The following is a 27,373-nucleotide window of genomic DNA, read 5'->3' on the forward strand; positions in this document are numbered from 1 at the left end:
TGGTTTTGAAATCCTGACCTCGTGATCCACTCACCTTGGTCTCCCAAAGTGCTGGGATTACAGGCATGAGCCACCGCGCCCAACCTATGATGGGATTTTATGCATGTGGTAGATTGTCAGATACGGGCCCATGGATCACGCCAAATCACACGCCCATGCCCTTGAGTGTTACTCTCCCAAATTGACTCTGGGCCTGGAACGTGACTTGATTTAGCCAGCAGGACATTAGCGAACGTGGCACAACAGAGGCTTGAAAAGCCCTTGTGCTTTAGGGTTTGCCTCCTCTGGCTGTCCTGAGACAACTTGTGACAAAGCCCAGGTGAGCCTGCGGGGCTGGGGAGGAAATCCTGATGCCTCTGACTCTTTTGTTGCTAGCCAATGAGAAAAAGAGTGTACTGAATCAAGCATATGTTCTTAAAACGGTTGACATCTGTCAACTGAATCCTTCAGAAGCTTGACTAACTGCTGTTAGAGGTGCTAAACTTTGTTATAAAAACCTAAGAATAAAGTGACACCATAAGGTAATTGAGACTTAGTTTATTCCATGTTTCCCTTGAAGTTTCCTTGAAGGCGTGTGCTGTCAGTTACCAATAGAGTTGTGTAGAAAACTCAGTGACAAAGTGTCATTTTGACCTGGAGGACTGCAGGGGCCGTGAGAATCCAGCATTCCCCAAACTGGAGCAAAGAGCACCATCAGACCGCTGGGGCTTACTGGCTCAATGGCAGCTCACGGATGACAATGCACAAACCTCATTTGTGTGTGTTCACATTTTGACAAAGAATAGCACCAAGAACAACCTTTAGGTAAACAGGCTCCTCAGCACATTTTTTGCTCCCTGAATTGCTGTGGGCAGCAGTTTTCACTACAGTTTCCACCTTTCCTGTGGACAGGTTGCAAATCTAAAGGGTGAAAACTCTACTGTGAAATCCACTGTTGGGCCCATTTTAGATGGCAATTAGGTAGGCAAGGTGGCGAGTGTGTCTGTCCTCTCTACCAGCTGTGGTTTTTAGAGCCACGGTTTCAGACCACTTGAAGGGCCTTGCACATATATGCACACATGGGTGCAAAGTCACAGAGCTTAGCCTTGGGAAGCCAAGAGGTCATGTGACCCATCCTTCATCTGGACAGATGCACTTAAGCCATCCCTGAAGGTCCTTTATCTTCTTGGGGGAAAAAATAGATGGGGTAATACATTCTAGGGCTCCATCTGACCTTTGTCAATAGGACTCATTTTAATGATTACCATTACAGAAAGGAGGTTGGTTAATCCCCAAAGATTCCTTATCTGTGAAATGAGGAAGGTTACAATAAGAATGTGAATAGAGTACTAACACCTAGGAAGCGAAAATACTAACCTCAAACTCCCATGTAAGCATTTGGGGGATACGTGTAGTGATAAGTACAAAATACACAGTTTAATAAGAGCCACCCAAATAGCAATCTTTGTATTCATTCCTTATCTCCTTTGCACATGAAACCCCTTGTTGGTTTTAATCACCTCTATAATTAATAGCTGAAGACCCTATTGACTAGTCTTTACTATGATCCAATTAATAGAAGAAAAAAGCAGCTTAAGGACAAATTATGACTTAAAATGGTTATTTATGAAGGCGTATTAAGGCATATCATGCAAAGTAAAATTAGCCAAAGAAAGTCAACTGGTGGAAAGCTTGTTGAAGCAAATTTAAAAAAAAAAAAGATTAACAAAAGTCTAATGTTTTTAGAAAAAATTGCTATCAATCTATTTCCAAATTTGAATTCATCTAATGCTAAGAGTAAAAAACAGGCACATACAATTGTGGTTATTCTTCTCACCCTTAAGAGTGAGTGGGCTTTTGAAACTGTTAAGAAAGAAAGAAAACTTTTATAATCTGAAAATACCGTGGGTCTTGAACCACGACAGCAGAACACAGTGCTGAATTTAGCAACTATAATACTGCCATCAGCCTAACCAAAGTAGGCTTTAGAAGAACTGAGTTATACAATGGATTGATCTACCTAGGAAAGTTCTTGGGTCTCTCCTTCAGCCTAGTATTGCTTTGTGCTAAACTGACTGCCCTCTGATCTGCTACTTCATGACAAAGCCCATTAAAGGTCCTCAGACTCTGGGATTTTGGTGGATTTCTTGTGCAGAAATTGCAGTGAAAAGGCTGTTGGAGAAAGAGGTCTTGATTCTGGAATATGCTCCATTCTGTATTTTTCAATGTATGGAGCAGCTACTTCCCAAACCTGAAAAGCAAGGACAAAACAAAGTTGAAATATTGACGACATTGTTTCCACATGCTATTAAACATCAACTTCATCCGAAGTCAAAACATACTCTATACATGACTGGACACAGCTACTGTTTGCTTGCTTTTATTTTAAGCCAGTTGACACATGACTTGTGTCAATTAGTCTTTGGTTGCATTAAAGACTGTAAATATACAAAGTCCAAAACTTTCTAAAGTCATCATAAAGATTTTAAGCTGCATACTTTTCCAAACCAAAACAAGCAAGGAAATAACAAAACCCAGAGAATTCAGTGTGGACAGAGTGAAGGATAGTTGCTCCAGGGTTTTAACAGGACCTATGTGGTTTTTTCTTTTTTTTTTTTTTTCTTTTATTGTGAGACAGAGTCTCACTCTGTCACCCAGGCTGGAGTGCGGTAGCATGATCTCAGCTCACTGCAACCTCCACCTCCCAGGTTCAAGCAATTCTTGTGCCTCAGCCTCCTGAGTAGCTGGGATTACAGGTGCGTGCCACCAGGCCCAGCTAATTTTTGTATTTTTAGCAGAGATGGGGTTTCACCATGTTGGCCAGGCTGGTCTCGAATTTCTGGCCTCAAGTGATCCACCCACCATGGCTACCCAAAGTGCTGGGATTACAGGCGTGAGCCACCACACATGGCCTGGACCTGTGTGTTTTCCAAAGCAAGCCTTAAATGATAAAAGCAGTGAATTTTATTTCGCTGTTGCCTTATTTCCATGCCACAGGTGCTCTGTTCCTTTGACCCTGCTACTCAAAGCGTGGCCTGTGCCCCTGCAGTATCAGCATCACCTGGGACAAGTCAGCATCTTGGCCTTCACCCAGACCTACTGAATCCACACCTGCATTTTAACAAGATGCCCAGCAGATTCATAGCCACATTAACGTTGGAGAGGCACTGCCTCAGATCCTCGGTTAGTTTTTGCCTCCCACCCACCAACCTCTTTTTTCTTTCTTCTTTTTTTTTAAAGCATAACATCATCTCAAAGTAAGGCCCTGGATGGCCGTGGTGGCATGTGCCTGTAGTCCCAGCTACTCAAGAGGCCAAAGTGGGAGGATCACTTGAGCCCAGGAGTTTGAGTCCAGCCTTGGCAATATAGCAAGACCCCTATCTCTAAAAAAATTTTTTTTAAAACTTGAATGAAATTAAGGCCCTGTTTTTGGTTTATATCTGCTTTTTAACTGATTGCCACTGACAGCCAAGGAGCCTTTCCTATTATTTTTTATGACCTTAGAAAATGAATACTCTTAAAGGCTAACCTCTCTTATACCTCCCTCCTAGCTCCAAAGTTGGCAGCAGACAAGCAGCTTCCCCACCCAGAGTGGAGGACATGCTTAGAAATAATGGGTGTGAAAATCACAGGGAAAAATCACTCCCCCAGAGCAGAGCAACTGTTTTAAGGAAATCAAGCAATTCTAGGGAACATAACACCCACAAGTTATTCAAAAGGTTTGAAGCACTTCAAAAACGACATTTAAAAGATAAGCCAGCATGCTGGGCATCTGTACCCGGCAGCTGAGTATATGGTCAATGTAACCAGTGGAAATACGCAGGAAAGAAAAACCCACATCTCACCAGAGCACTAGACAGACCGAAAGTCTTCTGAAGTAAACACCTGGGCCTTGGTTTTCTCTCCAGGTCTACATAGCCATTGCACCCAGTGGTGGTAGTGGTGATAGCATCACCCAGAAGGGAACGCACTTTTGAATCAAAGAGGACATCTTGCAGGGGTGGGGAGGCATCAATGAACCTGATGTCTTATCTTTTTCCCCATGAATATTGTCCCAAAACTCCATTTAAAATCCATTTCTGTTTCTAATCCTTAGACATTCAACATTTGGCTGCACCCTGGTGCACTTAGTGTTTATTATATGGCTTCTTAGTGGTGCTGCAAGTTGTTGCTCAAATACCTTTTTGCTCATTCCCAAGGAATGGCCAGGAAACAATAGAATACGGCAATGTTTCTCCATCCCCGACTTTGCTTTCCCGTAACAATTAAAAATAAGAAACAAGCCAAGGGGCCAGCTTGCCTTCTGCTCCAGGAGCAGCCTGTGGGCTGCCTCAATGTCCGGGGCCATGAAGCGATCTTTTATCCAGGGCCTACAGGGAGAGCACATCCACCCATCAGCCAAACACTAAACCCTGCCGGGGTTCACAGTGCTGAACTGATGTAATTTTCAAAGACCTGTTTGATCTTACCTTACAACAGAGCGCACCAGGTCATAGACCTTCTCCAGCGGAGTGGTTGTTTTCAGGGGACGTAGAAACTCTATGCCCTGGCAGGCTGCAAGGAGCTCAATGGCCAGCACTGAAACAAGAAATTAGAAGAGGGTAGCTTATGAAAGTCTGACTTCATGCTTAAGGAATGTGGATTTCCCAAAATTGACACCCATCACCAGCCAACTAACAGATGGTTTGTTCTCTGTCTATTGGTAGAATGAAGTTGCTTTGGTAGTTAGTTGCCATTTTAACATGTTTTCTAACCCCTTGACTATATCTTTAATGCTGAGAAGGGGAGAATTGAGACATTTGCCTGAATAATTACCAGACCCGCACACCTACCCAGGAAGCTGCCCATTCAACTGCACTAGCAAAATCTGCCAATTTTTAATTGTTACGGGAAAGCAAAGTCAGGGATGGAGAAACATTGCCTTATTCTATTGTTTTCTGGCCATTCCTTGGGAATGAGCAAAAAGGTATTTGAGCAACAACTTGCAGCACCACTAAGAAGCCATATAATAAACATGTGAAATCCCCCATTCACATCCTCTAACCGAGGTTTGTTGGCCAAGTTTGGGTCATGTGGGTAGGGAAGGAAGTCAGAAAGAAGAGCTGATCCTCATCTTGAGCCCCAATTCTATTAAATAATTGTATGCATTTCATCAAGATGCTTTACATCTCGTGGTTTCCAATTCCATATGAATTGCGGGGTGGGGATACTGGACTAGAAGATGAGAAATTGCTTCCAGGTCCACAGTGAAGTCCACAACTTCGTCCTCTCCCATTGTGACCTGTCTGCACTCACTAGAGTTCATAGTGTACTTCATAAATTGAATGTGCTGTTGAATCAAGGTGGGGTGTGAGAGTTCATGGTACTCTTTTCTCCACTTTGAATATGTTTTAAAAGTCTCATAAAAAAAAAAAAAACACTTTGGGGGGGTAAGGTGGGAGGATCGCTTGAGGCCAAGAGTTTGAGACCAGCCAAGGCAACACAGCAAGACCCCATCTTTACAAAAAATTTAAAAATTACCCAGGTGTGGTGGTGCTTGCCTGCGGTGTCAGTTACTTAGGAGACTAAGGAAGGAGGATCACTTGAGCCCGGGAGTTCAAGGCTGCAGTGAGCTATGGTTGCAACACTGCACTCCAGCCTGGGCGGCAGATAGAGATCCTGTCTCAAAAAAAAAAAAAAAAAAAAAAGAAAGAAAGAAGAAAAAAAAAGCCAGCCAAAGGACCAGCTTAGTTCTGCATGGTTCCTTGGTTCTTAATCATTAGTGAAGATCAGAATCAGTCGGAGGGTTCGTTAAACACAGATTGCTCCGCTCTCCTCTTGGAGTTTCTGAATTAGCGGCTTGGAAGGAGGCCTGAGAGTCTGCCTTCCTAACAAGTTTCCAGGTGATGCTGATGTTGCTGGTGGAAGATCCCACTTGAGAACCACGGGCACAGTGGTCTATCAGGGAGGCCCACCATCCTGGACTCATCAGCATTACCTTGCTCCACGTGCTCGATGACCCTGAGGGCCTTCCTTGCTGCCCATCCTCCCATGGAGACATGGTCTTCTGTGGCTGCACTGGTGGAGAGGGAGTCAACAGACGAGGGATGGCACAGAGCCTTGTTCTCAGAAACTGCAAGAGACCAGCACCAGTTAAGAAGTGTTCCTCATAGGATGAGCTGTCTAAAGGACCCGTGGCTTCCACAGAGTGCTTCACAGCATGGGATACACTCTCCAGAAGATCTTGGACATTATCCAAGCACCTGATGGTAGAAAGCTGCTTTGGGAAAAGGAAGCAGGTCATTTTTTCCCCGAAGTGAGGACTCTAAAGCAATAGTGAGTTCTGAGGTAAGACGCGGATGGGAGAGCTGGGAATTCTAATATAACGAGGCCAAGATGAAAACCTGGGATGCATTTAGCATGCCAGGGAGACTAGGGGAGAAAGAGACATGATGGCCATTTTCAGGTACTTGAGGTCAATTTGGTTGTCACCAGAATTCGGGTGTGGCATTTGGGGACTGAGGCTGGACCCATAAATCTTGGGCGAGAAGATTTAACACTTCAGTGTTCAAGGATGATATAAGTGGATATAAACGGGCTCGACTGCCAGAAATATCTGGGAGGTGGGAGAATTCTAGGGAGAACCCAGACATGGGACTCTCAAGCTTTCCAGTGCACATGAATCACTCGGGGACCTTGTTATAACAAAGATATTGAGCTTTGGGTGGGGCCTGAAATTCTGCTGTTCTAACGAGCTCTCAGGTGATGGCCATTTGTTGGTCTGAGGACTACACTATAAGTAGCAAGAACTTAGTTATGAAGTTCCCTCACCCTATCTTAGAAGTCAGGAAAGGTCAGACTCAAAGTCTCTTCTCCTCTTTCTTTGGCTTTAAGAGTGGTCATGGGTGAAGCTTCAGTTGTTTTCTATGCTGTATGGAATCGTATCCTAAGATGATCTCGCTTTAAACTAGGGTCATGCTACTTTGTCAAGGTCATGTTGGTTGGCCAAGGACTTTCCAGGTTTCAGCACTGTAAGTCCCAAGTCCTTGGACCCTAAACTGAGGACTATATAGATAAGCAATCTGTGGTGAGGCTTGTTCAGAAAGATAACTTATAAGAGCCAAAAAAAGAAAAACACTAATTTTACTACAATGAAAGCATGCCGAACAACCTCAATAGGCAGCTTGGGAAACTAAAACATATTCAAATGAGGCTTCCCAATGTCCATCCTGTTCTCTAGAAATCAATGACTACTCCCCCACTACTACGTTATTGTGAGAAATTTCTACCTGTTAAAGGGGTATTTTATTAATAAGCAAGTGAGCAAATAGAAGATACTGGTCAGAGGAGGTGAATTCAGTGGCCCTTAGTTGGTTATTTGTGTTGGTTGGGAATAATATTAATAGCAACTAGTATTTATTTAGTGCTTATGATGTGCCAGGCTTTATATGCATCAATTCATTTAATCCTCCAAACAACCCCCTTAGGTAAACTTATCTCCATTTTAAGCAGGTGTAAATTGAGGATCAACAGGATAAAGAGGCTCACAGAGCTAGTAAATGGCAGAGCTGGGCTTCTGATCTAGCATCTACGCATGTAATAACTCATGCTATCCTGCCTTTTAGTTGTTAAATAAAGTAGAGGATGCCCAGTTAAATTTTGATTTTAGATTAAAAAAAAAATTTTTGTGTATAAGTATGTCCCAAATAATTCAAATTTAACTAGTCATCCTGTGTTTTTGTTAAATCTGACAACCCTATTTTAGGATTAAGTATTGATTAAAATGAGATCCTCATTAATTGAAGTAAAAGCACATTTTTGCATGCCAAAATTCAGGGGTTGAATTCTGCGTTACATCTTGCTAGCTGTGCAAGTCACTTAACTCTCAGATCTTCAGATATTAATCTATAGATAACAATAATAGCACTTACCTCCGGTGACAATTGTGCGATTAAGTGAATGAATATAAATGAGGCCCTTAGCACTTACTTAGTACCAGGCGCTGTTCTGGTGTGTTAATCTCTCTCTTACAATCTTGAGTCAGAAATAAACAATATTGAAGCTCACTCTTCACAGAGGGTATCCTGATTCTTATAAGCATTTTTTTATGTTGCAATAACATCTTTATGTTTTTAGTGGTTGTTATATCTAGTGAAACGTATCCAAAGTTTAATTATAGGTTTAAAAGTTTAAAGTTTAATTATAGGTCGGTTCAAGTTTCACTATTAACTATAACCATCTTAGTCTTTTTCTAATAGTCTTCAAATGGAGATTTGGAAAAAAGCTATAGAGGTGAAGTTCATATGCAATGTCAAATTGCTTTCCACAGGGAAATTGTCCATTACAGCCTTATTAGTGTATTGTTATATTTCAGTATAACGGTATTGAAGTTTTTCAACTATTTTTTTTCTGGAAAATATCAGAGTTAACCTGTCACCTTTGCACTGAGAGAACTAGGATGCAAATAAAAGTGGTGAAAAGTTAGATCTCACTCACAGACCACATTTGATACTTCTAGGTGAAACGGAAAGACCCTTAGATGGATGGGCGTGTGTTCTGGGAAAAGGGCAGTGTCCTTACCAAGGGCTGCTGCCGTGCAGTGAGCTATCATGAACCCAGAGTTCAGACCACCTTCAGCCACCAGGAAGGCAGGCAGCTCACTGAGGGAGGGATTGCAGAGCCGCTCGATTCTTCTCTCACTGATTGCAGCAAGTTCATGGATGCCAATGGCCAAGTAGTCTAGGGCCTGAAAGATGGTCTCCATTTAGTCAGCCTATATTGGAATGTGCTTTCTGGGTCAAGAGCAGTTCTAAAAAGCTTACTTTGGCTGGGTATTCACCATGGAAGTTTCCTCCAGAAATTGTCTCTCCCCTACTGGCGAAGACCATCTTTCAAAAGAGGTTAAGGCTTGAAGATAACGTTTGCCAGTCACTTCAAGTACAACCCCTTCCTGCCCTCTTTTTTAACGTGGAGGTGGCAGTCTGTGTACAAATGTGGGGTGGAGGGAAAGAGACAAGTCTTCCTGCAAGAGACATAAAGGGGCACAAAAGCAAAAAACAAAAAGCCTTAAAGGTGGATCACGTACACCCAATTTGGAGGCCGAAAAAACATGAATCTTGAAATGATGTTTTCTCTTGAGATTGGATTCTCAAGCACCATAATTGTACTAACCTGGTGGTTAGTACCTGCCCTCAAAAGGTTTATAGCCTGAAACTAAAAACAGAGACCAACACATCTGTTTGAAAGCAACTTCTGTTTCTTCAATGGGCACTGCAAACTTGTGTTCCATAGAAGAATCTGTTGAATGGGAAACTCTGCTGATGAGCAACTACCAAAATGTCTGGAACAATCAATTTTGAGAAAATTTTCAAATTCTTTACTCAGTAATCTGGTGTCAGCATTCAACAGCAGATGGTGGCCAATATGTCCTCATGAATCCATTTTAAGTAGGTGGCAAGTTTAAATTTGCTGAATATTATTACTCTGAGGTAATTCTTTTTTTATTTTCTGTATCACTCTGTTACCCAGGCTGGAGTGCAGTGGCGCCATCTCAGCTCACTGCGACCTCAGCCTCCCAGGTTCAAGTGATTTCTTGTGCCTCAGCCTCCTGAATAGCTGGGATTACAGTCACGCACCGCAACACCCAGCTAAATTTTGTATTTTTAGTAGACAGGGTTTTGCCATGTTGGCCAGGCTGGTCTTGGACTGTTGGCCTCAAGTGATCAGCCCACCTTGGCCTCCCAAAGTGCTGGGATTATAGGTGTGAGCCACCAAACCCAGCCTCAGATAATTCTATTCCATCATGCACTTTACTTAAGCCAGCAAGCACCCAGGAAAAGGCAGTAACAGATCCTTCTTCCTGGTTCTAAAGAGCTAATCTTTGCCTCTTGGGCTCAAGAATATTCATTAGCTATTAACTGAGAACTTGCTGTGTGCAAGAAAGGTTCTAACTTTGAAAAGGTTGGAGATGTATGTGTTACATTAACCTAGTCAAGTGTGGATTACTCTGTTCTGCATGTGTAACTGTGAGCCCATTGGGTCTAGCTCCTTGGCCTTGGCCTCCTCTCCATTCTCTGAATCCCTATAGCAATGGAATTCTGCATCAATTTAGAACTTAGACATGTTTTTATTGTCCTCTAGTTGTTCCAAATTTGTTTGTTGGCTATTAGATTAAAACAATTAGAATTTAACTCCCATAATATCCAGCATGTGTGATGGGGCTCCGTATCTGCAATAGAAAATTGAGAAACATATTCTTTCAGGTAACAGAAGTATTGCAAGAGAACTCCCAAATATTAGCCTATTGGAAATTTATCAATAATTAGCAATCTTTAATTGGAAAAAAAAGACTTTTGGCTGAAATTCTTGCTGAGGCAAGTGGTAGCAGAAGAATTTAGTGAGGAATTAATTATCCCCTGCCCCATATTCAGTAATTGAATGGCAATTTCTAAAAACTATGAGATACCCTTTAAAGGCAATGATGTAAATGTAGAATAGATACCTCTTCCCTATGGTGAAAAGACTGGTACGTGAGATAAGACTACATAGAGTTCATAAAAACTACTATTCCATCTGGGGGATGGGGTGGTATTGAGGTGAATGGAGAGACCCACAATTCCTAAGGCTTAGTGTGGGTTTGACTTCAGTGTAAAACAATGTGAAAGAACATAAAACACACATTCTGAAGTAAGCTTGTCAAAAAACACATACATACAAAAGCCATCTCATGGGAAACCTTACGGAGCTGTCACGTAACCATCTGCTAACTCAGCCTGTGACCTGCTTTTGGGGCTGCTGATTCAGCACTTTCTCTGGGATTCAGAACTAAGGCAGATGTGGAATAGGAAAAATAGATTCCAAAGGCGTTTGATTATCTTCAGAGGCAGTGCTGTCTCCGTGAAAACTGTGCCAGTGTGACTCCTGACTGATCACCTCAACATCTGGGGAACTAAGCCATCATGGAACATTCCATAGCAAAAACCAGATGGCTCTGAGGTAAGCCACACCATTAAGAAGAGAGGAGCTCCATCCTTGAGAAATGGAATCAGTTTTACTATTTCTCTGAACAAATGCAAAAGCACTAATTTGAGCAAAGTGCGCATGACAAATAAAAACTCATGATGGGGGCCGGGTGTGGTCGCTCACACCTCTAATCCCAGCACTTTGGGAGGCCAAGGCAGGTGGATCACTTGAGGTCAGGAGTATGAGACCAGCCTGGCCAACACAGAAAAACCCTGTCTCTACTAAAAATACAAATATTAGCCAGGCCTGCTGGCACATGCCTGTAATTCCAGGTACTCAGGAGGCTGAGGCAGGAGAATCTCTTGAACCGGTGAGGCAGAGGTTGCAGAGAGCCGAGATGGCACCACTGCACTCCAGCCTAGGAGACAGAGTGAGACTCCGTCTAAAATCAAACAAAAACAAAAAAAAGCCAAAAACCTCAGGATGAAGAAGCCATAACTCTTTAAACAATACTTTAGTAAGTGTTAAAAGGCTGATCTCTGCGTAACGCAAACTGCTCTCACTCAAAGCAGAGAGGCCTGCATCAATTGTTCAGCATCTCTGCAATCACATTTGTGACCTACGTCTTCACCCTTCCACCAACAACCTTGGCAGTGGGTTTTAGGGCCAGTGTCTTCAGGAAACATGTCAGCCAATGCTGGAAATATCTTCTTAAATCTTGAATGGGTCCATTTTGAAAGTACAGCATGTTAGACTTGGAACCTGAGAGTAAGTTCACGGGTCACCTCTGCCACTTACCAGCTCTGACATGGAGAAAGTCAGTTAACCTCTGAGTCTCAGGTACTGATTCATTTACTCTGTGAAATGGAGCAATGGAACTGAGAAGCTACACAAAATGATTGTTTCAGTAGATCCTAAAATTACCAGCTGCAATTCTATAATTGCAGGTTAGTATACAATCAAAAGATACAGGATTATCTGTTGCGCTGTTCAGTTCCGTGGTAATGATGTTCTTCACAAATGCTATTGTATCATTCACCACACCATGGACCTAAAATACAATCAAAATAAGGTATATGACCCATTTGGTTACCCAAAGAGTACCAATATTCTTAAAAGAATATAGAAGATCTTAAAGTTACAAAGAATGTAGAAGATCTTAAAGTTACAACCATGGAAATTATACTCTGTTCATTTTGAACTGAAGATAATTTTGTTATAATTATTTTGGGTTTTCACTGAAACAAATTAGAATAAATTCATTATCATATATATTCACATTAGATCAATCTATACAAAGCAGCATGGTGTGGGAGGAAGAATGCCAACTCTAGACACAGGCAGATTCACTCCCAGGTTAGTGGTAGGACTTGGGCAAGTTTCTTAGGTTTATAGTTAAAAGAGAGGAAGACTTAGAAAACAGACAATAGCAATTACGGCTTTTGAGAAGTACACAATGCAAACAAATTCTTAGATGTGACTAGCAGAGATTACTCAAATGGTATCTATTATCCAAGGCGGTAAAGTTCATTAAGCATGAAGGTATCACATTAGAAGATGCTCACACATAAGGCAGCTACCCTGTACAAACCCCAGAGATAGCCACAATGCTATAAAGCAGCACCTGGCTCTGGTTTCTCCCAGAAGTCAAGGAAGTAATTATCTATCTATGTGATCGTGGGCAAGATACTTAATTCTGTGCCTCAGTTTCCCCATTGCAAAATGGGAGAAAGAATATCTTATAGTTGGGAAGATTAAATGAATTAATAAATGAAAGAGAGTGATAATGGTGACTGTCACATAGAATCTGCTATCGTTATTAAAATATCAGGGAAGTCTTATATCAGGACTTAATCTTCCTGTAGATCTAATTTGGCAATTCTTACCCATAGGTGTTTTGATCTATTATTTAATAAGCCAGCTAGAAAAGATAACTTGCTGAGTAAAGGGAAATGAGGGTATTTATTCTAGGGGGGACTCTCTATTACACCATAGACTGAAATTTGGCACAGACCAAAATATTGTTTATTGAGATGCCTGGCTCTCTAATTGTCATATGTAAATTATACATCTGCAATACAGATGCCTAATGCCAACCCACGTCATCTGCATTTTTAATTTAAAGTTAAGCATCACAAGTTCATTTAAAATATTTATATTGCCCATAAAATGCAAGTAAGGTATAACCATTACTATGCACTTGAGTTTCAAAATGATATAATTAAGACTTTCCTGTAAACATCTCTGACTATCTGGTTAAAGTTTCATCTTAACAGGGAGAAACAGTACAACTCTACTAACTGGTTATGATTTTATTACTGAGAATTTTTAAAAGTTAGGGCACTGAATCAACATAAGAGGTTGTCTGGGCCAGGGACGGTGGCTCACGCCTGTAATCCCAGCACTTTGGGAGGCTGAGGCAGGTGGATCATTTGAGGTCAGGGGTTCGAGACCAGCTTGGCCAACATGGTGAGACCCTATCTCTACTAAAAATACAAAAATTAGGCATAGTGGCACATGCCTGTAATCCCAGCTACTCGGGAGGTTGAGGCAGGAGAATCACTTGAACCTGGGAGGTGAAGATTGTAGTGAGCAGAGATCATGCCACTGCACTCCAGCCAGGGTGACAGAGTGAGACTCTGTCTCCAGAACAAAGAGGTTATCTGTTGGTTGTCTGTCTCAAAAAAAAAAAAGTTGTCCTCTGAAAGTAGGTTGAGCAATTAAAAGAAAACAAATAGTTCACCATATAGAATAGAAACTTTACAACAATTGCACACATAAAGGTAAAATATACATAACTTTTCATAGAGACAGTAAGAAATTTGGACTATAGTTGACCATTACATGTTTTTCTAACACTTTCCTGTTTTAAAATTTTTCATCCTGAACCTGGGGAAAGAAAAACTTTCTTGGCATTTTTATTGACTTTTTTTTTCTTTTGCTTTTACCTGTGGACAGCAGCGCAAGGTGTATGCATCCTGGACATGATCACAGAACCTGTGACTCTCTGTGGAAGAGGTGGAGGGGATGAGACAGGGATCATGTTACCAATTCTTTTCACAAAACACGTAACCAAATAGGTCACTCCCATAAACATGGTCAGACCTGCTATTTCTGATGGGTGGTGATCTGAGTCCAAGAGTGACCGAAACCGAAAAGCAACTTCAATTTGTCCACGGTGAGGTCGAAGAGCATGAATGTCTAGAATTGATGAAGGAGAAAAAGTCTGAATAATTCCATTTATTTATTTTTTTCAAGATGGGGGTCTCACTATGTTCCCCAGGCTGGTTTCAAACTCCTGGGCTCTAGCGATCCTCCTACCTTGGCCTCCCAAAGTGCTGGGATTACAGGCATGAGCCACCATGCCAGGTCGAGTAATTCTGATATTAGAATAAATGACCATCAATGGTTCAGGACCATCTACAGTGTTCACACAGCCCTCAAAAGTCCCAGGGGTCCTTAGCCACCATTCAGAATTAGAAACTTAACTCCAAAAGCATGATTTTCCTTGTTGACTTGATTCCTTCTACTTTAAATATCTGAGAGCAAACTATATGTTGAGACTACTGGGAATTCCACTCAAGACACTGGGCCTACCTTAAAGGAATAGGGCTAATAACGGGAGGGAGCCCTACAGTGGCTCAATTTAACTCAGTCACTTTTAGACAATGTTCTGCCCTTTTTCATATTATAGTTGGGGGGTCGTCAAAATTCACTACTTTCTAAATAAGCTACCAATTCGACAGTTTTTCTTTCCCAATTTTCTAGTCGGGACCAACTCTAATCCTGCTCCTTTTTACAGCACTCCTAAGTCCTGTAAAAAGATTCCTAAGGCAACACAGAGCTTGACACACCCAGATCCCCAGGTGCTCTGAGGCAAGTCACTCAACTTCTGGGCTCTGTGCATCTGTAAACTGTGGTTCTTTCAAGGATCAGTTGTACCATAGCCTAGATGAAGATGCAGCACACTGGATACACCATAGGCACTTGGGTTTTCTCCTTCCCTACCACCTGCCCCCACCACTTCTGTGTCTAAAGATCTCAGCCACCCCACCCCACAACCTCTGGTTGAATGAATAACAACCGAAAGGAAGAACCCTGCTGACCAGTGTCAAAGGCTTTGGTGGTGCCCTTCAGCACCTCAAGGGTCAGGGCTGCCACAATGTCAGCCTGCCGTGCAATAGCACTGGCTCTCTCTACAGCTTCGCATCCCAGGGATGTGATCATCTGCGTCCCGTTGATCAGTGCCAGGCCCTGTGGGGGGAGAGAGCAAAGTTTCCTACTGTGATTATTGTAACGAACCTACATACCAGTGGATTTTGTATCTTTTGCTTTCATAAAAGAAAAATTAGCTAGTCAGCTGAATTATGTTTATGTTTTCTAAAGTATGGGACAGTAATGTTTATTTAAGCCCTTGAAGAGTAAGTGCTATCCTATGTGAACTTGTAAGCACAAATCTGGCAAATGAAACACTCGTTAAGTATCCCCATTCCCAAAGCAGCAATGCAGCTCTGGAGTGTAGACTGCACATAAAATCTTTAGTGCATTAGATTGCATTTCTTCTTTAAATTCTTACTATTATAGACAAGACATCCAAAAAAAACCCAATTCTAGTCCAAGACTCTTAGCTTAGAGCATTCTAAGGAATTTGGGCTGAGAACATCTATCTCTCAGAGATCCTAACAGAACTCGATTTGAAGTTTTAAGTTCCTAAGAGACCTCCTATGCATTGTGGCATGAAGAGTCTTTTTTCTTTTTTGAGACGGGGTCTTACTGTGTTGCTCAGGCTGGTGTGCAGTGGTGCGACCATGGCTCCCTGCCGCCTTGACCTCCAGGGCTCAAGTGATCCTCCCACCTTAGCCTCCAGGGTAGCTGGGATTACAAGTGTGCGCCACCACTCCTGGCTAATTTTTGTCTTTTTTTTTGGAGGGGAGGTAGTAGAGATGGGTTTTGCCATGTTGCCCAGGCTGGTCTCAAACTTCTGAGCTCAGGCGATCCACCTGTCTCGGCTTCCCAAAGTGCTAGGATTACAGGCATCCGCCACCATGCCTGGCATAAAGAATCTTTTAAATTCTTACAGAGGTGCCCCTTCTTCAGGGATGAACTTTAAACAAACATGCAAGTTGCATTTAAGGAATCATTGAGGCTGAGATTAAAACTGAAAATACTGCATAAATAAAGACTTATGCACTATGAACATATTTTCCTAGGGTTTCCTTACCTCTTTTGGTTTTAAAATAACTGGTTTCAATCCATGGGCTTCTAGGACCTATAGAATGATTAAAAATTTGAAAATGGGTATCAAATGAAATACTAGCCTATTTCCAATATCATATGGAATCCAATAATAGCTCTTTACGCCCAAAAGTCCATCTTACAAGAGATGAGACCTACAGGAACTGGCTCTATTCATGTTTTCTGGTCTATTCTCTAGTTCTATTCTTTAGTCATGAAAGCAGACTTATCTTTCAATTAATTTTTGTACTGAAATCAGGAGCTCCATTGTCTATAGAATCAACCCTAAATTTTGGTTTCTAGGTCCCTCGTGTTCAGTTTCCACCTTAGCGGTTCACCTTTTTTACCGCTGCCTCCTGACATACATGCATCTGACACACATACATGCATCTGTGTTGTGCACAGGCTGGACTCCTCCCAGTTCACGCTCCCCTGCCTCCAGAGCTTGACCTAAAAAGTCCTCTAACCTCACTAATGCTTCATTTAAATACTGGCAAAACCTCAGAGCAGGGCTTTTGTGGCACATGTGTGAGCACAAATGAAGAGGGGATTATAAAATTCCCTCTACTAGATGGAGACAGAATCCCAAGGGGAATGGGCAGAACAATCTTCCCTTGAAATAAAAGAAGTAGAGAGTCATTAAGTTAAGGTCTTTCTAGGAAAGAAGGAAGGGGAAGTTAAGGTAAGAGAAGGACAGAGCTGGTCCCATTTATTATGTCAATTTCACAATTAGATTCAATTATCAGCTAGAGGCTGGATTCTGTTCTGGGTGTTGGGGTGGATCTAGGAGTAGGCAAAATGAAGACAGGCAAGCTCAGGGGCAATCTGAGTAATTGTACATTCAGTGCTTGAGGATGTGGGAAGTGGGTGGGGTGCAGTGGAAAACGATCATGTGCTAGGAGAGCATACGGGAGGGTCACAAGGAACTCGAGAGGTAGGAAGTGGAGCAGCAGAGAGGGAAGCTTCTTAGAGGGCTTTTCTTTTTTTCTTTTTCTTTTATTTTTTAGACACCTGTCTCTGTCACCCAGGCTGCAGCGAGCACAGTGGTGCAATCCTAGCTCACTGCAGCCTTGAATTCCTGGGCTCAAGTGAGCCTCAGCCTTCCGAGTAGCTGGGACTACAGGCACATGCTACTGTGCCAGGATAATTTTTAAATTATTTTATGTAGAGGCAGAGCCTCGCTTTCTTGCCCAGGCTGGTCTTGAACTTCTGGCTTCAAAAGATCCCTAGAAGATGTTTCAGAAGCAGAAATAGGAAACAGAAGAACGTATTTGTACCAGACTCTCTGCCCAGCACATTCCTGCTGCAAGCAACCTCCAGTTTCTGCAATGCAGAACCACACACAGAAGGGATTAGGGGCTAACATGACAAACAAGACCCTTGAAAGCCACTTTAAGTTTAGCCTTTATCCTGAGGACAATGGGAAGCATTACAGGTTTTCACCAGAACATGCTTGAATTTGCTGTTTAGAAAGGTCAGGGTGATTGCTGTGTGAGGGTGGTCGGAGGAAAATGCTGTCCATAGTGAAATAATCAAAGACAAGCCTGCACGGAAGACAGATGATCTGGAAGCTGCATCCCCAAAAAGATTATCTATTTCCTTAGCTGTTTCCTCTTATGGGGCCCTCTACCCCTTTCACTTACTAACAGGGAACCTCCCAGCAATTCATCAGAGATGATACATTAAATGATGCTTTATGCTGCTGTAATGAAATTCAGACACAGATGAAGAAAACACCGACGCTTTATCAAAAACAGGCTTTTTTGATTAGCCACTAGGGTAAGAGCTTAGGGAAAAATGAAACCTGCTTTCCAGGAGCCATATAGTAAGTGCTATGAGCCATACCACTGCACCTGTGAGACCAGCTCCTAATTAAAATTTTGACAGTGTGTGACCTCCCTGCTAGGCACTGGAAATGTTGTAAGTGCAGGATAAATAACTGGGATTAACAGTAGCAGTTATGCCTTTTCACCAAGGTGATTACCAAACCCAGAAGGCTGACAGCTGAGTATAGAAGCTAACAGTCTTTCCTAGTCTGACTTCTAAGCTTTCACTGTCTCATCTATAAAGTAAGGATAGTAGAGGCTCCCTCACTGGGCTGTTGTAAGGATTAGGTGATACGAAGCATGCAATCACAGCTGGTGTCCAACCTAGGGCAATTGCTGCAGATGGAAGCTGTTATAAGTCTTACATATTTAGCATCAGCCCAGCCACTCTTTGGAGACCACATCTTCCCTTCTCCAATTAGCCCAAGAGCAAGATGAGAGAGTGGGGCAAGGTCTCCACTGGCACCAACGGTTCCTTTCTCTGGAACATAGGGCAGGCAGGAGGCTGGGAGAGAAGTAGGCAGCAATTAGTTCGAGAGGACTGCATTCTGACTCTCCTTGCTTTGCCAGTGAGTGCCCCCACCACCCCCCCAACAAACACCCTGCCTCCAATATCTATCACTTTATGGCATAAATACCTGGGGAAAGACAATTCTTCAAACCCAGCTAATATGTAAGGGACCTGGATGAATTGCTGTAGAAAGAAAAAGAGGAGTGGGGGTGGAGAGGAAGAAGAAAGGAAGGTAGAGAGGAGAGAGGGAGGAAAGGAGGGATGGAGGGAGAGTCAGCAAGAAGGAAAGAAGGGCCGGGCGCAGTGGCTCAAGCCTGTAATTCCAGCACTTTGGGAGGCCAAGGCGGGCATATCACTTGAGCCCAGGAGTTCAAGACCAGCCTGGGCAACACGGCGAAACCCTGTCTCTGCAAAACATACAAAAATTAGCCAAGTATGGTGGCACATGCCTGTAGTCCCAACTACCGGGAAGGCTGAGATGGGAGAATCACTTGAACCCGGAAGGCGGAGGTTGCAGTGAGCCGAGATCATGCCACTGCACTCCAGCCTGGGTGACAAAGCAGGATCCTGTCTCCTAAATAAATAAGAAGAAGGAAGGAGGACACTTCTGGGTGCAAAGCCCTCAAAATCTGCGTGCTCTAATTTGACCTAGTACTTCCACTTGTAGAAATTTTAGCAATGTATCTTAAGGACGTGATCAGGAACTAGCTGTTTTTTTTGTTTTGGTTTTGTTTTTTGTTTTTGTTTTTTTGGGGTTTTTTTTTTGTTTTTTTTTGTTTTTTGTTTTTTTTACAGTTCATTGTTTATTATAGGAAAAATAGTTAGAAATTATCTAAATATGAAATTCAAGGACATTCATTTGACCAAGTTTAGCCATTCACAGCTATTGGAAAATGTTTGGAAACACTGGAAAAGTAATATAAAATGTTCCAGAAGGAAGTGGTGCACCAAAGAATTAACAAGGTTTCCCAGGGGAAGAGAAGTCATAGGCAACTGAGTCTTTTCATTTTGCCAGTCACCCAGTCTACACTCCACTGCCCCTTATCAATGAACACGTGCCATTTTCTAAGAAATTCCCAAAAAGTTACCAAAAAAGAGGCTTCATTTTTCTGAAATAAAATCAGATTCCTGATAGAAGCATTTTTTCCAACTACTAAATAATGTCAGTCGGGTATGGCAGTGCCATCCACAGACCAGCTTCTGGCTCATAGTTCACGCTGGGGAATTCTCAGAGGTGCCTTAGACTCACTCATAAAGTACAGGTGGGTTTAAGGTTGGAGTGCTACTGTCTGGGATTTTAGGGCTATATAGTATGGCAGACCAAGGTAGGAGTAAAAATAGGTGTTGGAATCACTACTAGTCTGTTCAGCACAGCCCTACAGACAACAGACTGTTCATTCAAATTGCACTCCATTCATTGGCATATCCTATCTATGTGCCACTTGCGTCCATAACATGGAAACTCAAGAATGTGTTTTGCTGTTTGTGACTGCCTCAGCTCTGCTTCTCCTCCCTCTCATTCCCCTCAAAGAGTTCTGAGTCTCCACTCACCTAGAAGGCTTGTCCTTACCTGTGAGAAGGGACAATACCTCCAACTACTGCAAATCTGATTTCCGCGTTAGAATTTTCCTATCCAAGAAGAAAGCTCTAGAGTTGAGTTCCATCATATCCTGCCACTACATGGCTTCTTGATTACAAGGGAGTCATTAACCTCTTTGCATTTCTGTTCTACCTTTGCAAGAAGTTGGATTTTAGTGTGCAAGTCTGGCCATCACCTGGGGGCCATTACGATTTCAGATTCTCAGGCACCAACCAGAACTACTGATTTGGACTTTGGGATGGACATTGATATCATTATGCAATTTTTCTAACCATATTCGTGTACCACTTAATCCAAGGTTCTTCTAGGCAGGCTTGAATGTAAGGGCAGACTTAAGAGTCCTGTTCTAGTCTTGAAGATGACAAATGCTAGGGAAAGTGTCTTGCAGAATAAAGTTCACAGGAGTAAGCATCTCTGAGCGACTCTCTCCTCTTCCCCCATCTAACTATCCTTCTTTTTGCCAAGGGCATTTCCCACTCATTTCAATTATTTCATGTCTTCTTATCTCAGGTGATTCCTCAGCATCTGGCCAATCAATTCTACCCTGTGGTACATGCCCAGCCTCCACAGAGGTTCCATCTAGGCAGCCATTGCATTACCATTAAACATTTCTATGACTTGTTTGAGGGTCTCCAGGGAAATGCCACTGTATCCTTTGGCTAAGACATTGATCCTTAAAGCTAAGAGCATCCGACACCTCTCAGGACTTAGTGGTTTCCCAACACCTGCAAAACAGAATTGATGTTTTCTCCAAGAAAAGCAAACTCCTTTCTATCTCCTGACAACCTCCATCCCTCCCTCCCTCCAATCTTTCCCATATGTAGCCCAGCCTGCTATTACCTTCTCCTCTCGGCTCAGGTAGTTGGACTACTCTCCCTCCTGCCTGTCTGACTTGTCCGAGCCCCATCTTCCTGACAAAGGTTAAGACCCCAGTTTTGCCTTCTCAATTCCCCTTTTGGGGAAGCTTCAGTGAACCCCTGACCTCCCACTCACCTTTAGAATAGCATCCAGGCTCCTTAGCACAACTTCTTTACCATTTGATGGGTGCTGATTGGTGACAGTCTTTCCTATCTCACTATGCCCATCCTAACTCATTCTCTGAGCTCCAGGCTTCATTTCCTTCCCTGAATGCAACACTGTCTCCACGGGATGGGACATGTTTTCTCATACCAACCCCATCCCTCCACCTGGCCCATTTCTTTTTCTGAGGCTCAGCTGATTCTTTCTGCATCCCTTCTCACCTCGGCACCTAGTTCTTGAAATGCTGTTTTGAGAAACTAGCTTTTTGTGACTATAACTGGATAACTCACACTGTGCTGTGCTTTATTCATCTAATCACACAAGATCCAGGAGGCACCCAATATTTTGACTTACCTGAAGAATGTGAGCGTACTAAGTTGACCTGAAGCTCGCTGCAACAGAAAGGTAAAAACCCTCTTAGATACATTGCAGTGAGAAAATGTTCCCTCAGCTGGGAAAATGAAGGGAATCGTGGTCAAATCCTTGGAGGGACAGAAGGAAGGCAATGGGAGAAACCAGCCAGCCTGGGTTTTCAATACCAACTCACATGCAGGTTAACCCAAGCCTCATCCTCTGATCTGTAAATTGGGGCAAATGTGAATTATTTCCCTTGTTGAAAAATATTTCAAAGATGAGGGTAGGTGGAACGTGAACATATGTGTGTTTTAAACTTACTGTAGCTTATTGATAGGAATTACAGTTCTGGCAAATTTCCCGAAACCTGTAGTAATACCGTAAACAACTAGGATAAAAAGAGACATTATGCAATTAGATGCAGGGATTTTTGTTTGTTTATAAAAATATTTATAACATAAAGATAAAAACATACCTGTTTTCTCTTTTATGATGCTATCTATGACCTCCCTGGATTTCTGCACCCTCTTCTCAGCAGTTGGGGTGAGCTAGGAAAATGTTGATCAGAACTGAGCACGTTAAAGACTTCCACAGGCGGCAAAAACGGCCAGAGGACATCTTTCCCCTCCCTCCCCATACCTTTATTTTGTAGTGTCCCTTTCCCAAGTTGACCAGATCCTCTGTGGTCAGACTGTCTCCATCTAACTCGATGTGCTACACAAAAGAAGGGGATCTCAGTGAGTCTGAACAGCTTGATTATTCTAACCAGAGTAGGGACACCTTCAACAGAACCAAACTGACATTTCAGAGATCTGATCACTGCGTGAAACATGAATGTGCTAAATAAAAAGGCAGCTTGCATAAGAGGAGGCTGATTGGTGCAAAAGCATAATGCCTTTCCAAGCCCCCTTTCCCTACTACAGAGCTGGATAAAGCCCTGTAGTTGTTTGTTTGTTTGCTTTGAGACAGTCTCCAGCCCAGGCTGGAGTGCAGTGGTACAATCATGGCTCACTGCAACCTCCGCCTCCTGGGTTCAAGCAATTCTCATGCCTCAGGCTCCCGAGTAGCTGGGATTACAGGTGCATGCCACCATACCTGGCTAATTTTTGTATTTTTAGTAGAGATGGGGTTTTGCCATGTTGGCCAGGCTGGTTTCAAACTGATGACCTCAAGTGAACTGCCCACCTCGGCCACCCAAAGTGCTGGGACTACAGACATGAGTCACTGCTCCCGGCCAGCCCTGTTTTAATTGACAGCGTTTACTCAGCAGTTTTCCTGGCTTTCTTCCCTCTTAAATAAAGGGCCTTAATTTTCTGAAGAAAAAGAAAGTGGTTTGAAGCTTACCTTTTCAGGTTCCCGGTACTTGCTGTATCTGTATCCAGGTAAAGGAACATACAGAGTGGTGTGGGAAAACCCCAGCCCCACCATCTGCAGGAACCACCCCCAGAGCAGACCAAAAAGCCTGTGGGAAAGGATACAGATAAACTCCTTCTGGTTGAGATGGAATGAAGTCAGGAGACATGGCATCACCCTCTATAACTAAAACAATGCACGGGAGACTCGTTACAGATCACATTGTACAGCCATGTTCCCCCTGTTAAACCAAGGACGGGGCCCGTCATTGGCCCATGAATTCTATAGAAATGGCTGCCTTAAAACTACTTCAGATGGTTTCACGTGGTCTTAGCATCTTTACGTAGGAGGAGAGCAAAAAGCAGAGAGGTAGGTGTCAGGGCAGAGACCAGGGGTTTAGATGAAATTTCAAGACAGAATTCCACTTCCATCCCCATTCCCAGCTTTATTTTCTTCAAAATCTGAACTGATGCTATGCTGCTGGCCTCCAGTCTGGGGGTGGGGGTGGATTCTTTTGAAAGGCAAAATAACCTCAAAATGATTCAGTCACTCAAAGGGATTCAGACCTGCAGCCTTGAGTACCAGTCTAGTCTTTGTTACTTACTAGCTGCTGGAGTCTGGGTAAGTTACCTCCTCTCTGATTTCTCCTCCGTCAGAGGTGGAGGAGAATCCTACCCATCTCACAGGGTTCTGTGAGAACGTAAAATCCCCAGAGGCATGGCATGTGCCTGCACAGAGCCAGCCTTGGCAAGCCTGACCTCTGCTCATCATTTTCCCTGAGGTGGGGGTTCAATGCTGCAAAGACTAAACCAGGCCAAACCGCACCCGTTCGCGGCCCTCTCCTGCAGCCACTCACCCACTTCCACGAACTCGTTGTCCTCTAGGGCCACCTCGAGCTGGTCCTCATTGTCCAGCAGGCCCAGGCCCTTGCACCGGCGCACAAGGAAGTGCACATCATCCACGGAGGTGAAGCCACCATTGTCGGGCTTATTCTTGATATAGCGCCTCACGGCCTCCCGGCCCAGCCAGCCCACAGTGAGCTGCGCGTCCTGGCAGGGCACTGCCAGCCATTCCCCACGTACGTGCACCGTGTATCTGGGCATGGCTCCGCTGCAGCCTGACGTCCTCAGTCGGTCACAGGAGGGGAGAGCTTTATGCAGGAGTGGCTACCGGGGTGTGGTCAGCTGGAAGGATGAGAAAAGACTTTCAAAACACTCCCCCTCCTTCACCTTTACTCATTCATGCATTGGACAAATATTTATTGAGGTACCCGCTGTCCCTTTGATTTTTGTAGCCGAGTAGGGGCAGGAGCAGGGGATGCAGACGGGTGAGCCTCCTGTCCACTTTCCATCCAGACCTGCTGCCAGAAAGGCCTGGGGTCTCCCACCCTGGGGAGGTGCTGTTCTTGTCCCCTGATGGCACCTACCTGCTGCTGGCCCCTTCAGGGTCCCCAATTTCTCTCCCCTCGTTTCTGTCTGTGTTCTCTGCCATCAAGGGCAGCTTATAAACATCATGTTCCTGTCTTTATCTGAGATTACTCAACTGTAAAATGTGTCCTGCAGGCCAACTGTGACACCGGGAGTGTGGCAATCATCACTCATTTGTTTATCCCACAAACATGTATTGAGCAACTACTTCCTGTCACCAGTAAGGTTTTCTGAAGCTTTCTTTCCACCAGGGAAGACTGCAAAGGCCAGAGATCATTTTCACAACTAAAGGTCATCATCTGGGCAAATGAACCACCCTGACTTGGAGATTAGGGGCTCAGACAGCTGTGGATGAGAGTCCAGCTCTACTACTTATTAGCCTTGATTAGGTGAGTATTACCCTGTATTTCCTTATCAGAAGGCCTAGGGGCTAACTGCCCCCCTCCAGTATGTTCAGGATTTACCTCTGATCAAATCCTGGCTCTGCCATTTGCTAAGTGTATGACTTGTGGGCAAGCGATTTGACTTCTCTGAGCCTCAGTTGCCTCATCTGCAAAATGAAGATAATGATAATGATGATAGTATATATGTCAAAGGGCTATTGGGAGGATGAAGTCAGTTCATATATATAAAGCCCTCAACACAGCACCTGGCATAGTGGAAATGTTATAGAAGTGTCTGTGATTACTAGTATCTGGACACCAATACTCCATGTAACTATAATGCTTTATAAATGTTCCTGTACGAATCATAAAGCTATAATGTTCCATAAATGGTCTTTCATCTTGGCACATGGATATCCCTCACCCAATTAAGCTTCTTCACCACAGATAACTGCTCCCTGCACCCGCCTCATTACCATTGGTATTAAGGAACTCTGGATAGCATGATTAAGGCATCAAAGATATGCAGATGCTATTTTGACTAAGCAGCACTTTCATCGTAAGCCAGTTTTTAGAGATTTGATTATTGCACTAGAAAAATCCTAAAAAGTCTGTTTCCACTAAATCAGACTTCTGTTGGAAAGAGAGACATGGTTGCTCACGAAAAACACCTATACTCATACCCAGAGTCCCTCTCAGCTGCTGACAGCTTCCCAGGAAGCGTACAAATAGCTACCCTTCCTTGAAACTTGCTCTTCAGCTACCCATACCATGACTGCACCCTGGAATTTGTCATGACTTGAATTTGACACATTCAAGAAATCACCCTGGAATTTGTCATGACTTGAATTTGACACACCTAAGAAATCTGAAATTCCAGTATTCCACCTTCTGACCATGACCTTCCAGCTGCCCCCTCACTTTAGTCACCGCCAGCCTTGGACCTGACCTCCAGTCAGTCCCTTCGTCCCTCCCCTTCCCACCAGCATCCTCACTTACTATCCTAGGAAGCTTGTCCCCTAGTTGCTCACTGGACCACTCTTTCTTATGCACTCTGAGATTCCATTGCATCCCTAAACCTGTGTCCACACTTGGAGTAACACCCATCCCCTTAGTCATCACAAAAAACAGCCATCTCTCAGAAGGATTGCTTAAGCCTAGGAGGTCAATGCTGCAATGAGTTATGATTGTACCACTGTACTCCAGCCTGGGTGACAGCAAGACCCTGTTTAAAATTAAAAGAAACTACCATATCTGTTCACCCAGGCAGAAGACACTGAAAGACAAAGTCCTGTGATCACATAGATTGATGGCATTGCCCTTTTATTCCGTCCAGCCCACAGTGACTTTCCAAAACTTTGACCCCTCTGCCAGGACTTTCTCAACATCCACCTCCTCTAATTCTCAGAGGGAGACCTTACCTCCTACATCTGTGAGAAAACTGAGGCCTGCACATGTGAACCACCTTAACCTTCTGCCCCTCTCCATTCATTTCTTGACTCATTTAACAAATATTTTTAAACACCTGTTATGTAACAAGCTCTATGCGAGGTGCTGGGGATGAAATAAATAACAAACACGCTCTACCTTCATGAGGCTTACTGTCTGGTGATGGATAAAGCTGTATAAAGATGACTAATAAGAGGCCTAACTATCTTCATGCTGCAAGAAAACCCAAACTACTGCGGGCTCCAGTTGCCAGTCACTGCTGGGTCCAGCTTCTGAGTAATTTCAGCCCAGACATCAGACTAGTGAAGGGAGCTTCCAGATGATACCAGCTCCCAGCCATGTAAGTCACCCCCAGCAGTTTGAGGATTCTAAACTCAAGCCCTGTGCATTGTGGAACGAGACTTCCTTGTTATTCTCTCTCCAGGAACGCACTTTCCAACTTCCTTTGCCTGGCTAGATCTTTCTTACTCCTTAAGCCTGTTTAGGCCTTTTCTTCTCCAGGAAGCATTCCCTAAATTCTTCAGTTGGGTTAAGTGGCCCTTCTCTGGGATGCCTCAGCATAGCTCTTCTTTAGTATTATCTAGAAATTACTTGTCTGTGTTCATCCATAATTATATATATATCCGACCTGGCACAAAGACACTTAGCATATGCTTACTAGCTGAAGTGAAGAAATGTGAACTGCACTGAGCTGGCCCCTAGGTAAACCAGCAAGCAGGATTAAGTTTGTCTTTAGCGCCCTCTACCTTCTTCACAGCGCCCTTCCACATCACCCTTCAAGCATCCCTTGTCACAATTCACTTTCAGTATCACTAAGTGGTAACTAAAAACGACATTAACTTAGAGCTTGTCTTGTAAGTTCATAGGGCAGAAGCCTTAAAAAGCAGTATTTGGGTAAATGGATTTGCTAAAGTCTAATCTTAGAATGTGATCTTATGACAGTGATTTGAGCTGAACTCCCTTCTCTGTATTCCTGGCAAGGAAGACAAGGGAGACCAGAGCCTGGAGAAAGAATCACACTGCAGTGTAGATAAGTGACCAAGAGGACAGAATGAGGCGGGCGGATTGCTTGAGCCCAGGAGTTCGAGACCAGCCTGGGCAACATGGCCAAACTCTGTCTCTACAAAACAAAAATTAGCCAGACATGGTGGTGCATGCTTGTAGTCTCAGCTACCCCAGAGGCTGAGGTGGGAGGATGGCTTGAACCCAGAGGCCGATGCTACAGTGAGCTGTGGTCATGCCACTGCACTCCAGCCTGGGCAACAGAGTGAGACCCTGTCTCAAAACAAAACAAA

General features: G+C 43.5%; 2 protein-coding genes across 3 annotated transcripts in view; both read right to left on the bottom strand.

Annotated features, from left to right (window-relative positions):
* The window catches only part of CCDC38 (coiled-coil domain containing 38), a 199,503-nt gene that overhangs the window by 97,156 nt on the left and 74,974 nt on the right, over positions 1-27,373 (bottom strand). The window lies entirely within an intron of this gene.
* HAL (histidine ammonia-lyase) lies at positions 521-24,349 on the bottom strand. Of its 2 annotated transcripts, XM_055238746.1 has the most exons (21): positions 24,090-24,349; positions 23,676-24,003; positions 22,945-23,005; positions 22,811-22,838; positions 22,106-22,180; positions 21,942-22,014; positions 21,788-21,854; positions 21,467-21,504; positions 20,692-20,817; positions 18,347-18,486; positions 16,142-16,189; positions 15,027-15,174; positions 14,026-14,121; positions 13,869-13,927; positions 11,891-11,971; positions 8,781-8,846; positions 8,539-8,704; positions 5,957-6,091; positions 4,449-4,557; positions 4,280-4,349; positions 521-2,230 (listed from the first exon to the last, which is right to left on the bottom strand). In XM_055238746.1, exons 2-21 carry the CDS (start codon positions 23,920-23,922, stop codon positions 2,090-2,092), a joined length of 1,974 nt encoding a protein of 657 aa, XP_055094721.1. In that variant the 5' UTR covers positions 23,923-24,003; positions 24,090-24,349; the 3' UTR covers positions 521-2,089. The 2 variants fall into 2 exon arrangements, with proteins under 2 accessions (XP_055094721.1, XP_055094723.1); XM_055238748.1 differs by lacking the exon at positions 4,280-4,349.

This window comes from Symphalangus syndactylus, chromosome 13, assembly GCF_028878055.3.
Source record: "Symphalangus syndactylus isolate Jambi chromosome 13, NHGRI_mSymSyn1-v2.1_pri, whole genome shotgun sequence".
Classification (NCBI taxonomy): domain Eukaryota; kingdom Metazoa; phylum Chordata; class Mammalia; order Primates; family Hylobatidae; genus Symphalangus; species Symphalangus syndactylus.

Coding starts and splice junctions, on each gene's coding strand:
- HAL (XM_055238746.1), bottom strand. CDS start 23,922: ATGCCCAGATACACGGTGCACGTACGTGGGGAATGGCTGGCAGTGCCC. Junction 14,122..15,026: donor CACCAAAGCCTTTGACACTG/GTCAGCAGGGTT, acceptor CATCAATTCTAG/ACATTCATGCTCTTCGACCT. Junction 4,558..5,956: donor CATCGAGCACGTGGAGCAAG/GTAATGCTGATG, acceptor TTCTTGTTTCAG/TGCTGGCCATTGAGCTCCTT.